This window comes from Marmota marmota, unplaced genomic scaffold, assembly GCF_001458135.2.
Source record: "Marmota marmota marmota unplaced genomic scaffold, marMar, whole genome shotgun sequence".
NCBI classification, from domain to species: domain Eukaryota; kingdom Metazoa; phylum Chordata; class Mammalia; order Rodentia; family Sciuridae; genus Marmota; species Marmota marmota.
Window position 1 is genome coordinate 23,367,348 of NW_026000093.1, and position 14,199 is coordinate 23,381,546.

The following is a 14,199-nucleotide window of genomic DNA, read 5'->3' on the forward strand; positions in this document are numbered from 1 at the left end:
CACTTCTGCCTTTTTTTTTTTTTTTTTTTGAGCGTGCCTCTCTAAATTGTTGAGGCTGGCCAAACTTGCAATCCTCTTGCCCCAGCCTCCAGAGTCACTGGGATTACAGGGCGTGCACCACGGTGCTCAGCTCTTACTAGCATCCTCTTCTTGAACTTCCTGCCCCATTGTCCTTTTGTAAGAGACCCAAGGTTGGGAAGAAGCAATAGCTTATGGTAGCACCAAGGTCTAATGTGCTAAAGAAACACCTTCCAGCAGCCATACACCACAAAAGAGTAGAAAGTCCACTTTTCCTGACTCTAGGTTCTAAGAGTCATACAGAGACTTCCTCTCTGAACCTGTCCCTTAGTGTCTCTGCAGAGTGCCTGGATTGAATGTGACTGTGTTCTACAGTTTACCTGTGAGCAAACACTCTGGAAGCACTACCTTACTTCTCCATGAGTTTAATGGGACTGCCCCATGGATGCGAGGCCTCCCCCCCAGGCTCACCACTACACAGTGAAACTTCCCAACCAATTCTGGTTTGGTTTTTGTTTGTTTGTTTTTTCTATTTTCCCACCACAGTTCTGATTACAGTAGTTCTCCGGGGCTCTTAAACAAAAGATCAGAACTTAAATATAGCCCTTTCTATGCTCCCCATAGGCAGGCCTTTCTTGGCTTCTCAAATGAGCCTCATGCTTCCCCAGTGTTATAAAAATGAGCCACAACAGCCCTGTGTTGGTTATTTCCTCACCACAGGCTGAGATCCTGTAGCTGAGAAGCCTGGAATAAACTCAAATTTTTACACATCCATCCAGTTTTTTTAAAAAATTGCCAAACAAGCAGATTTTTAGCCATTTAGGACCTGCCTGCTTTGCATACCTGTGTCATTATACCCAGCATTTACTGGCCATTGATAAGACAGAGCCCAAGCTGACGTTGCCCTTTGGAGTTTTATCCTGAGACTCCTTGCTGGGGTCCTGAGAAACATCACCTAGACACGCAAACCTCTCTCCAGTCACCACCCCACCTTGGGAGTTCCTGTGCCCTTCCCTTCTGGATGGTACCCCTCCCCTCTCTCCACCCACCATAGCCTTAACAGACTCAGGCTGTGGGACTTCCTTTCTCATGCCACCCTGTCCAAGCGTGTTACTGCCTGTCATGGTCATATCTTTGCCCTTGATTAGCTCCCAGATCCCTCAAACCCCTTCCGTCCAGCCATCAGCTTTAACCATGTTGGTCTATTGCCCACGCAGCTCTATGTTCTCAGCTCCATCTCCAGGGAGCTGCCGGCCCGCCAAGACCAAGGGGGATCACCTTATTACACTTAACTCAGCTTTAAGTACCACTCAACTCACTTGCTTGCTGTCAGTTACACCTATTACCGCAACTGTGTATTTCTGAGATTAATTTTTTGGGTCATTTGATAAGGTGCTCCCTCCCACTAGACAGTGATCTGAAGGACAGCAACCTCCACATTAATTTTCCTCACAACCCTGACCCTGGCACCCAGTCCACACTTGGCATCAAGCAGACCCCTAAGAAAGAAACATAGGAGCTGGGAATGGTGGCGCAGGCCTGTAATCCCAGCAGCTAGGGAGGCTGAGGCAATGCAATTGCAGATTCAAAGCCAGCCTCAGCAATGTAGCAAGGCTGCAAGCAACCTAGTGAGACCCTGTCTCAAAATAAAAAAATAAAAACGCCGGGGACATAGCTCAGTAGATAAGCTATAGGAGCCAGTTGTCATGGCACATGCCTGTAATCCCAGCAACTCAGAGGCTGAGGCAGGAGGAGTGCAAGTTTGAGACCAGACTCAGCAATTTAGTGAGGCCCTAAGTAACTTATGAGACCCTGTCTCAAAACATAAAATAAAAAGGGTTGGGGTGTGTCTCAGTGGTTAAGTTCCCCTGGGTTAAATCCTGGTACCAAAAAACAAAAACAAAACAACAACAACAACAAAAAAAAAAAAACAACTACCACCAACAACAAAAAACAAAGGCACAAAACAGCTTGAGAAGTTATATTGACACAAAATTTTCCAAATTTCTATGAAACAGATACGGTCTTTACTATCCTGAGAAGTCAGTGTTTTGTCATATTGGGTTCAATCCATATCAACACACAGGCATTTTCATTGAATTCTTTGCGAGACTCATGGGGATCCTAGCTTATTAGTGAGCCAGCTCCCAGACCCTCCATTGCTACTCCACAACTATAGTGATCTTTTTAAATCACCAAACCTAGGCAAGTCAGCTTAAGAGCAGAAGCAGGTGTTTTAAGAGAATTGTTGTATCACCGTTTAGAAACATCATTTTTCTATTGTTCTTACATTTGTGAATGTGCAAATAAACTTTTAATTTAATTCCTGTTGAATAAGGACTCAGGGTGGAGGTGAAATAGTTATCCTAGCTGGACACTTGAACATGAAATATCATCCTATCATTTCACTGGATGTGAAATATCATCATCCTATCTAAAGTTCTCTATCAAGGTGGGGCACAGTGCCAAACACCTGTAGTCTGTGACCTCTGCCACTCAGGAGGCTGAGGCAGGAGGATCTCACTTTTCAGGCCAACCTGGACAAGTTCACAGACCTTGTTTTAAAAATAAAAATAAAAAGGGGCAGGGTGGACTGAGGATGTAGGTTAGTACTAGAGTGCCCTTGGTTCAATCCCTGGTACCGCAAAATAATTCAATTAATCAAAAAGTTTTCTATCACCTGTTTGATTTACTAAAAACCATGTGAATGCAAAGGCTGACATGTGGCTCACAGGTAGAGCACCTGCCTAGCAAATGTGAGGCCTGGGGCTTGATCCTGGGTGCACAGGTATGCACAGGCCAACCCCCCCACCACCACACACACACACACACATGCAAGGTCACGTGCGTGTTTTATTTTATTGCTGAGTCTGTGTACAATGAGAATGGACCATGGAATTAAAAACACACAGAGGACAGCGAGGGAAAGAGAGTCATTTGTACAGCTGGCCATTCATTCCTCCTCAAGCACTTCCTGAGCTTCCTATCTACTTTGGGCAGATCGGCCCAACCCACTCGCTCCCCGCAGTGTGTACAACTCTCCCTGCACAGCCATGGCCTTTCATGGAAGGAAGGGCCAAGAAGTCATCGAAGGTCACAAGGGCTGCAACCATGCATCCCTACCGAAGGCGTGCGCGCAGTCCTGGCCCTGCCGCGTGGCGTACTCCAGGCAGCCGGCTCTCTCCTCCAGAGGCGGGCAGGGCGCCCCTCCGTTCTGGGGCTCCTGCCGCACCGAGCGTCTGCGCACGCGGATGGTCGGCTTGCACTGGTCCGCGCAGCCACTCCAGGGGCTCCACTCCCCGACGAAGCACGGGCGAGCTGGAAGACAGCACAACGGGACGCGCCCCTGAGTAAACCCAGCCCCCTGCAGGGCTGCTCCGGACAACACCAACAGTCGAGTTTAGCCCAACTTCACCTTGACCGGGGCCTGGGTATCAGGAGGAAGACGCAGAGCATCGCCTCCGCCCCGCGCTGATGGGGAACTGATAATGGAGAGGTGGACGGGGGAGGCCCCCGGATCCTGAAGGTGTATCTGAGCCAGAGACAGGCGGCCAGGTAAATTCCTTCAGGGAACTTCCTCATACTGCTAGGGTTAGATAAGATCTTTGCTTTTGTTTTGTTTTTAATATTAACTTTATGTGTCCCTGCCTGTAACATTTTCCCCTTTTCAGATCATTTCACTTGTACATATTTATAAGGTGCAGTATGATATCTCAGTGATGTATTAGATAAGGTGTAATGATCAGATCTGGGTAATTGGCAAATACATCACCTGACACATTTGTCATTTCTTTGTGTTGGGAACATTCATAATCCTCTCGACTACCTCCATTGAAATATGTGATTAATTGTTGCCAACCTTAGTTGCCCTATTGTGTGCTACAGAACATTAAAAATTATTTCTCCTAACTGCACCCCTGTACCCAGTAGCGGTCCTTTCCCCACTCCCCACATTCGTCCACCCGGGACATTTTAGTATAACAATAAAACATATTCGTTTTAGAAAACATGCGGCTGGGTAATAAAAATGAGAGGTACTTTACTTACCAATAATCTGAATACTTAGCCATGTCAATTCTTCTCTGCAAATGTGTCTCCATAAGACACAAGGCTTAGGGCCACACACAGGGACCTCTATAATTTAAGACTTCTCCCACTTTCTCAGATGGCACCCCACCTCCCCCAATAGCTCACAGACTCTTATGTGAGAGCTGGAGTTTGGAGATGAGCAACCAAGACCCAGAGAAATAGAGTATTCACAGTTGTTCACAGAGAGGTTCAGTCAGTCTTGACTTAGCCCTAAAGGCTAGTTCTTTCCATTAGTTGTGTTTCTCAAGCATTTGGTAGAATTCAGGGCCCTGCTGGCCTATAGCAGCCAGCCATGTGCTAGGCTGTTCCCTGGAGTCCAATGACATGTTTTAGAATTCACCTAAATAGACAAATCAAACCAGTCTCTTTTATTTTGTTCTCAAGTTCACTAACCAAATCTGAAAACAGAATTTAAAATTCCAATTTCCTCTCCATGACTTTAAAATCAATTGGTTTCACATTTAACTTTCCCATTGAAAATTCTAATGAGTCTTTTTAAAAGACGGCAATGAGTTTTTAAATTGAGTTATTTCAGGACTTGAAATGAAATATAAGAAAAAAGAAAAAGACAGATGTGCCCTGAAGTAGATGCCAAATCTCTCCACAAAGTGAAACCCATTTTCCCTACCACTGTTATATTTCAAGTTCATAGTATTTCCTACAGGAAATCACTCTGACTTCTTTGAAACCTTAATTTGGACTTCTAGCAGTTCATATGTGAAAACTTATTTTGCCTTTCAACAGATTAGTTTAAGGTTCATAGTTGGGGAGGACATATTTGTCAACACATACTTACCCCTGATGTGAAAGAAGTTCTCCCAACATAAACATCTGTTAGTAATTCAAATGTTTTAATGCTATTTTAAAACATAATTTCATTATCATCTAAAAACTCATAGATAGCTGGGCATGGTGGCACACACCTATAATCCCAGCCACTTGGGAAGCTGAAACAGGAGGATGGAAAATTCCAGTCCAGACTAAGAAACTTAGACTTTGTTTCAAAACAAAAAGGGCTGGGCATAGAGCTCAGTGGTAAAGTGCCCCTGGGTTCAAACCCCAGTAACTAAATACATAAATACATACCCATAGATATCAAGACAACTATCTACAGAAGCAAGAATGAGCCATATTAGTATTCATCCCCAATATCCACCATGTATCTACATCCTTAGGAAAATCACTAACAAGTCACTTCCCTGCTGTGGTCATCTTTTGTTGACCCCACCCTTTTAATTTTCATGACACCATTTCATTGAACCATTGGAAAAGAAGACATTTAAAGAGACCCCTAGGCTGGGTACTGATTGAGAAGGACATTTTTTGTCTTTACCTCACCACTGCTGTGCTCCAGCTTCCTCCCTAAGTCTAGGTAGTCCTGCCCTGATGTCCTGATATGTTGGACATGAGGATAAACAACACAACAACATTATCTATCTATCTATCTATCTATCTATCTATCTATCTATCTATCTATCTATCTATCTATTTTTTTGTAATGGAGATCTGGGAGTTGAACTCATGGGTGCTTTGCCACCGAACTACATCGTCAGCCCTTTTTATTTTTTATTTTGAGACAGGGTCTTTCTAAGTTGCTTAGGACCTCCCTAAATTGCTGAGGCTGGCTTCTAATGTGTAATCCTCCTGTCTCAACTTCTGGAGTCGCTGGGATTATAGGTGTATAATGCCACCACACCTGGTATTATATATGTATTTTTAAAATGCATTTATTTCAAATATTAATATTTGGCATCACTATAAAATAAAGTTTTGCCACAGCCTTAACTCAGAATTTAGTAATATGGCCTTGACTTAGTCTCTAGCCATTTGGCAAAAGATGATAGTGAGGTGAGGAGTCTGACTGAATTTAGCCTCTTAGGATTTCAACATTTGTGTCTCATGTCCAATATTTATTTATTTTATTTGGTTTGGTCCCAGAATTGAAGCCCTCAAAAAACACGGAATCATTGCATCATTGTAACAATTCCTGTTGATTAAGGTTCTTCCTTGGCATAATGCTATTTCCTATTTTTCCAATTTATCTCTTTAAAAGCCCCATTAAAGCAGGGAACTGTGGCTCAAGTCCCAGCTACTTGAGAGGCTGAGGTAGGAGGATCACTTGAGCTCAGGAGTTTGAGACTAATCTGGGCAACATAGGGATACGCAATCTCAAAAAATTAAAATAAAAGCCCATAAAGACAATCAGAAAGTTCTAGGGTCCAAGACAACAACATCGCAATGGTTTCATTGTAAAACAAAATGGGGGAAAATTCACACAGAATCAAAGAAATAAAAACGTATTGCACAAAATATTTTTTTGCGTTGTAATGTTATCTCAGGTACTTATTTCTCTTCTACACCAAATCTTCTATCCGTGATTCACTTGTGAACTTTTGATTATTTGGACTGCAAGCTTTGGTAGGTCACAAGAGGTCTTCAGTCACAGAGGTTAGGGGCTAGGAAGGAATTTCTGACTGATTTATTACCACAAGTCATATATTACGGCTTTATGACACACATTTCCTTTTGAACTGTCCCATTAGTATTTTTGTCCCTTTCCCACTAAAGCTTATCTAAATCACATCTCTTTAGAGCATATCAGAATGTTTTTTTCTTAAAATCTGACTTTCTCAATCTTCACATTTAGTTTCACCTGCTATCAATGGAATCTGTCAGGCTGTGTAACCTAGTGTTATGACTCAGGCCTTTGACTCAGGAAGGAAACCTGGTGTTAATGGGTGCCAGAAAGCTCAGTGACTTTCTTTTCTTCTTTGTTTAAACTTAACCTAATGTTCAGGTTTCCCCAGAAGCAGCCCATAAAATATGGATTTGAATGCAAGTAATTTATCTGGGGCCTGTGACCCCACAGAATGCTATAAGGGAGTGGAGAACAGAAATAGAACAATCTTACTTGCTACTATAGTCTTAGTGGGCTTCTCTGGCTCCTAGCTCTTTGGACAGTGAGATGATAGACAGATCCAGGGTGTAAGGAATGATAGAGTCCTTCTCTCTCAACTTTTTCTTTTTTGGTATAGGGGATTGAACCCAGCACCTTATGCATGCTAGGCAAATGCTCTGCCACTGAGTTACATCCCTGGGTCCCTGGCCCTTTTTATTTTAAGACAGGATCTAAGTTGCCTAGGCTGGTCTCAAATTTGCAATCCTTCTGCCTCAGCCTCTCAAGTAACAGATTACAGGCGTGTAATCTATGCCTGGGAATCAGATTCTTCTGGATTTGCCAACTAGTTTCCTTTCCTCAAGAGCTTTCTGGTGATCAGATATCCCTACCACAGCCACAGGAAAATGGCCAAGAAGAGAAAAGTGAGTTGTATATTCTAGCAATGAACCTAAACATAAGGGTAGGATATATTTATTTCCTTCCTTCATTCTTTTCTCCTTTGGAGATTGTGGGGGAGGGGGAAACTTTGCCATTGAGCTATATCCCCAATCTTTCTTATTTTTTATTTTGAAACAGGGGCTCACTAAGTTGCCTTCAACTTGAAATCCTCCTGCCTCAACCTCCCAAATAGCTGGGGTTACAGGCATGCACCATCCTGCCTGGCAAGAATAAGATATATTTTCACATCATCTAATAATAGGAATAGTGAGTCATATCCAAGTTCAATTACATTAAAATTTGTACCACTGATTTCTCTTCTGGGGGGTGGAGTATTTACTTCATAAACTCCCTCATTTATTTCATTTGGATTTCATTAGGGTTTTTTTTTTTTTTTTTTTTTTTTTGGTTTTGATCTGGTGGGGATCCAAGCTAGGCCTTTGAGAATGCTAGGTAAACACCATACCACTGAGCTACATCCCCTTCACTTAAAATGAAATCCAAATTCCCTCCTATGGCCTACAGACCCCGTGTGACCTGGCCTCTTCCTGACCCTCCACTCCCACTTGAGGTTCCGCACATCTACCACCCCTGTGCCCCACCTCTGCTCCAGCCACATTGGCTCCTCCATCCCTTGAACAAAACAAGTTTATTTATATCCTGGAATCTTTGTCCATGTTTTCATTCTGCAGAGAATATTCTTCCCATGTTGGGCATGGCTGAACAGTTCATCCTTTAGATCTTAGGTGAACTGCCTCCTTTACAGAGTTTTTCTCTGGCCAACTTGGCTAACTAGTCTCCCAGCCTCCTCAAAACACACACACACACACACACACACACACAAATACACACAATTATTTCACTTTAGAGCTCAATGTTGCCTTGTAGCAGCTCCAAAATTTATGAGTATATATTTGCTTTAAGTATGGTTGTTGCCCCCTGAGAACTGAGATCATTTTTCATTTCATGCCTAGTGTTTAGCACATGGTAGGTCCTCAATAAATATTTGTTAAAAAAATGAATGAAATGGCACTGGGCAAGTCCTCCTCCCTAAATAATGTTCTACATTAAACAAACTCTGGTCGGCTTATACCATTGATTGGAAGCCAAACACAAACAGAGGCTCCAGAGAGGGAAGGACAGGAAGTGGAAGTACAGGAACAAATCAGAAACCCCCACAGCCAAAATCACAGGCCTGATCAGTCTGGGCTCTTCTGGCAACCTTGGCCCCACAGGGTGCTCACTGGAAGGATCACTGTTTTCTGTGCCTTAAGGTCAGGGAGATTTCAACCTCTCCTGACCCCCAGGAGTCCAGGTATTTCCAATCCTTTCTTTTCTTATTTTTTTTAGTTATTGATGGACCTTTATTTTATTTACTTAGTTATATGTGGTGCTGAGAATGGAACTCAGTGCCTCTCACATGTGAGGCAAGTACTCTACCACTGAGCCACAACCCCAGCCCCTTTCAAATCCTTTCTAATCCATTTATATTACCTGCCAGTATATCTTGAAAGTCAAACTCCTTTAATTATATTATCTGGGATATGAAGTAGTGTTTACTTTAATTTTATCCGAATTTTCCTCACTCAAGAGTTTCAGAGGGCTGGGGTTATAGGTCAGTTGGTAGAGCATTTGCCTAGCACATTTGAGGCAGCACATAAAACTCAAATAAAGATATTGTGTTCATCTACTTATAAAAATAAAAAAAGTTTTTAAAAAAGAGTTTCAGAAAAGGTGAAAAAACAAAATTGTTTATCTTATTGGTTCCAATCCTGGTCTGACTATTTCCCTATGTCCTCTTCCCTCCCAGCAGGGCAGATCAGGTGCATGGCTCCAGTTCTGACCCCATCTTTCTGTGGACACTTCCTGCCTCACAGTTAACACTGGGCTTCCTCCAAGTCCATTGCAGCTCAGTGAGTTGTGCCAGTAAGACGGACACACTATTCTGTCTTTGGCTACCAAAGGGCAATTTTAATAAAAAGTTTTTCTCATGTTTTTCCTGATAATGCCAAATATACCCCCCACACACACACACCAACAAATTAAGCTGCTAGCCAGAGAAGAGCCCTTCATTTTATAAATATCATTTGGATTATTTCTTCCTCATTGTAAGGCCTTGTTCTTGTTTTCATGTAGCAGTGTCTCCTTGTTTAATCACAGAGACTCAAGAACTCTCCTTTGTAATCCAGCCCTGCCTGCTTGGCTTTTTGCCACCAAGTTTAAGGCCACCCACGATCAAGTGCTTTCTTCCTCAAGTTGTTAAGTTTTGTTAAGTTCAAATAGTCCTAATTGTTCTTATGGAAATATTCTTTCTATACCTCACTCAGAGCAGTATCCATTTATACATAGCTATTGCTTCTTGACATTCTATGGAAGAGAAACTAAACATCTTTATCTCTCAGCATGCGCGCATGTGCACACACACACACACACACACACACACTCACACCTCTCATGGTGTCACAACTTTAAACACCTGTCATCTGCCTTTTTCTCTATGTATATGTATATAGAGATTGTATATGGTACAATCTTGTCAAAGTTTCTCTGAAAATTGAGTGAGACTCCATCACCTAAAGGCCTATTTACCCCTTAAAAACCTCCAATAAAATGATCAAATATTTTTTTTCCTCTGGCAGAAATCATGTTGCTGATCCCCAATAGGTTTTCATTTTTCTTTTGAGATATTAGTTGAGATATTAGCAGACAAGGTCTTGCTGAATTGCTTAAGCTGGCCTCCAGCTTGTGAGCCTCCTGCCTCAGCTGTCCAAGTTGCTGGAATTACAAGCATGCACCACCTTGCCCAGCTAGACCGATAGAATCTCACATACCATATGAACCCCGAAAAGAAAAAGGAAAAGGAGATACCAATAAAAAAATAATAATAATGATTCATTTCCCCCCGCCCCGTAGCAGGTTTCCAAGTGAGTTGTTATCTTCTTCTGTGTATTCCTATGTTTTTCAAATTATCTGCAATAAATATGGATTTTGTGGTCAAGGGAAGGAAAATGTTATTTTTAAAAGGAACTGTGGTTCCACCCCAGATAGCGGTGCTCTCTGAAGCCACAGACAACATCCCTTAGGTAGAATGAGTGGGATGTTCTTTTGACAAACATTAAGAGGCCTTATGAGACCATCAGGAGTTACAAACAAGGCTGGGGTACAGCTCAGCAGTAGAGCATGGCTTAGCATGCATGAGGCCTAGAGTTCAATCACCAGCACCAAAAACAAGGGTGAGGGGGTTACAAAGAAGAACAGGACACTACCTTCAAGGAGCACAAAGTCAGTGGAGAGATGGCTCACCCTCTCCACTGGTATTAAATTGGAGCCTACCCTGCCAAGTACACAGTGTCTCATAAAGCTCATTTCTTTGAGGCAGAAAAACAAGTGTTTTAAAGGTGTGGGCCCATGATAGGGATTTCCTGGCTTCAAGTCTCACTCCATCATCTATTAATGATGGCACCTTTCTTTCTTTTTTGTTATTGTTGATGTTGTTGCTTCTGGGAATTGAACCCAGGGGCACTTGATCATAGAGCCACATCCCCTGCCCTTTTTATTATTTTGAGACAGGATCTCCCTAAGTTGCTTAGAGTCTTGCTAAGTTGCTGGGATTGGCCTTGAACTTGTGATCTTCTTGCCTCAGCCTCCCAGATAGCTAAGACTGCAAACATGTGCCTCCGTGCCCAGTAGTGATGTGACTTTTGACAAGTCACCTTAACCTCTCAGTGCCTTGGTTACCTTGCCCATAAAAATGAGACTAAAAAAGAGATCAACTTGAGCAAGTTGGGAGCAAGTTAATTGCTGTGAAGTGCTTGGGCAAGTGCTTGGGATGGTGTCAGTGATGGTGGGCGTCCAACTTGGACAGGGGCTGCACCTAAGTGCTGTTATGCCAAGGTGCTTTGAATACTGGCTCTAGACCCTGCTCATTTTTTTTCCTCAAAGGCAAAGGAAGCCAACAAGGCCTCTCAGGCTGTTCCAGCTCTTGTAAAGCCTCAGCTTTCTAAATCATCACAGATTGCAGGCCCTTCCTTTGGGTGAACTTTAAAGCACCATGGCCCTGTTCCCTCTAGAAATAATGTCCTCATATTTCGGCCAGTTTGTTTTTTGCACTCCTCATGAATCTAAGAGAAGACACTGTTCCATAGGGGCTACTTATTTTTTGTCCTGCCCTATTTGAGTTAATTATTGCTCTTTCAATTGCTGTCAATGATCCAAACCAACCATCTATTTTGACCATCTTAGCATGAAAATCTTAGAAGCCCAGCTGGTGAATTACAGATTGGTGTTATTATGCATTTGGTAAGCAAGTCTTCCAAGAAGTTCTTCCGTGATAGAGAAACTTGTATCCGTCCCCTTTTCTACAGTTAATACTGACACAGATTTTTTTTAAGTACCCAGCATTGAGCCCAGGGGTGCTTAACCATTGAGCTACACCCTTAGACTCTTTTATTTATTTATTTTTTTATTTTGAGACAGGGTCTCACTAAGTTCCTGCACTTGTGATCCTCCTTGCCTCAGCCTCCCAAACTGCTGGAATTACAAGCTGTGCCACCATGCTCAGTTCGCAGTGCAGAATTTTTAATCTTGTTTGTTTTTTGGTAGAGGAAAGAGACTTGCAGTACATTATTGGTGTTAAACCCATGTTATCATCATAATGAGGTTTTTTGAGATAATTCAATTCAAAACAGATTTCTTTGACAGTTTAGTTATTCTGTGGATCCAATAACATTTTTTATTTTTACATGAGAAGAACAAAAATAAACCTTTCAAATTAGAAAAAGAAGTGTATTTCATCTCAGCCACCACCTCCCAAATCTGTTTATCAAGATGAAAAAAAAAATCAGAAAGGACAGAAGTAAAACAGGTTTAGTTAATACTAACACAGATACATTTTCCATTCACATTGAATGTAATCTCAGGAGATTCCTTAGAAAACTTGGAATGGAACCACCATTTGACCCAGCTATCCCACTCCTTGATCTATACCCAAAGGACTTAAAATCAGCATACTATAGTAATGCAGCCACATTAATGTTCATAGCAGCTCAATTCACAATAGCTAAATTGTGCAAGCAACCTAAATGCCTTTCAGTAGATGAATGGATAAAGAAACTGTGGCATATATACACAGTGGAATATTACTCAGCAATAAAAGAGAATAAAATCATGGCATTTGTAGGTAAATGGATGGGGTTGGAGAATATCATGCTAAGTGAAGTAAACCAATCCCAAAAAACCAAAGGCCGAATGTTCTCTCTGATAAGTGGATGTTGATCCATAATGGCGGAGAGTGGGGTGGGGCATAGAAAAAATGGAGGAACTTTGGGCAAAAGGGAGGGAGGGGTGCGGAGGATGTGTGGGGGCAGGAAAGATGGTGGAATGAGATGGACATCATTACCCTAGGTACATTTATGACTGCACATATGGTGTGATGCTACATCCTGTATAACAGAAAAATGAAAAGTTGTGCTGCAGTTGTGTACAATGAATCAAAATGAGTTCTGTTGTCATATATACTTAAATAAATAAATTTTAAAAACTTTTAAAAAGTATACTGAAAATCTACATAACTGTTTTTATGACACTGACATTGTTTTCAACTAGTTCCTACCTAGAACAATCAATTGTTGTTAGGTTTAAAGGCTTTAATAAATTCAGGTTAAAAAACAAAAAGGCTTTTTGGGCATCAGCAATGAGTTATATAACCTTGGGTAAGAAGGAAGACAGATTCTAAGACACTGAAAGTTTCTGGGTATGGAGAGTGAATGGGGACTCCTAGGTAACCTTTGCTTTATCTAGTAATATATAATAATCATGAATTTTCACCAACAGATGTGGCCAGTGGCAACTTTAAATCAAATAGTCGTGAGTTCAAGTTCCTAGTTCTACTGCTCATTCATTTGAACTTGAGTAATGGGAACCCTTGGAAAGTCTCAGCTACCGCTTTTTAAAAATGCTAATACAGGCCCATTTCTTTTCCCAAATCCTAGAAGCAGATGAGTTTTAGAATTCAGGATTTCTTAAATGTAGAATGTGCATATCCCCTCTCCCCAGCAGAGCTAGGGTAGATCCTTGCAGAATATGTTAATATTTTTGAGGCAAATATATATTTATACTATAATGGGATAGAAAAAAGATTATCAATAGTCTTCCCCTCATCAGTTCAGGGAAGGCTAGAGTTTTGGTACCAAATGATGATGAAAAAAACTTTCAAGTTTTAGCACTTTTTAGACTTTGATTATCAATTTTTTTGGATTTGGGGATTGTGGACCAGACTTATCTTTCTTACAGAAATTTTGGGAAGATTGAATAAGTATGTCAGTACCTAGCACATGGTGGGAGTTCAATAAAAGATACTTATTATTTAAACTAATACAAATGACTGCACTATATTGTTATAAATTTATTGAATACATATTTAATGAAATAAAATGTTAATCCATGTCCACTGATGATAAGAGCTGACCAATGATACATTTGTTACCCAAGTGCCTACCATATGCCAGGTCCCTGGCACTTTTGATATTATCTCTTTCTGTCCACTTGATAGTCCCACATGGTGGTCTTATCGTTCCCCTTTTATAAATGAGGTACTTTAGCTGGGTACAGTGGTACACGCCTGTAATCCCAGTGGCTCTAGAGGTTGAGGCAGGAGGATTGTGAGTTCAAAGCCAGCTTCAGCAAATTAACGAGGCCTTAAGTAACTCAGCAAGACCCTGTCTCTAAAAAAAAAAAAAAAAAAAAAAAAAAAAAAA

General features: G+C 41.5%; 1 protein-coding gene across 1 annotated transcript in view; it reads right to left on the bottom strand.

Annotated features, from left to right (window-relative positions):
* The window catches only part of Sbspon (somatomedin B and thrombospondin type 1 domain containing), a 35,455-nt gene that overhangs the window by 17,313 nt on the left and 3,943 nt on the right, over positions 1–14,199 (bottom strand). The window contains exon 2 of the mRNA XM_015485757.2: positions 3,142–3,336. Within this exon, the coding sequence (XP_015341243.1) occupies positions 3,142–3,336 (195 nt within the window). The remainder of the gene's footprint in view (positions 1–3,141; positions 3,337–14,199) is intronic.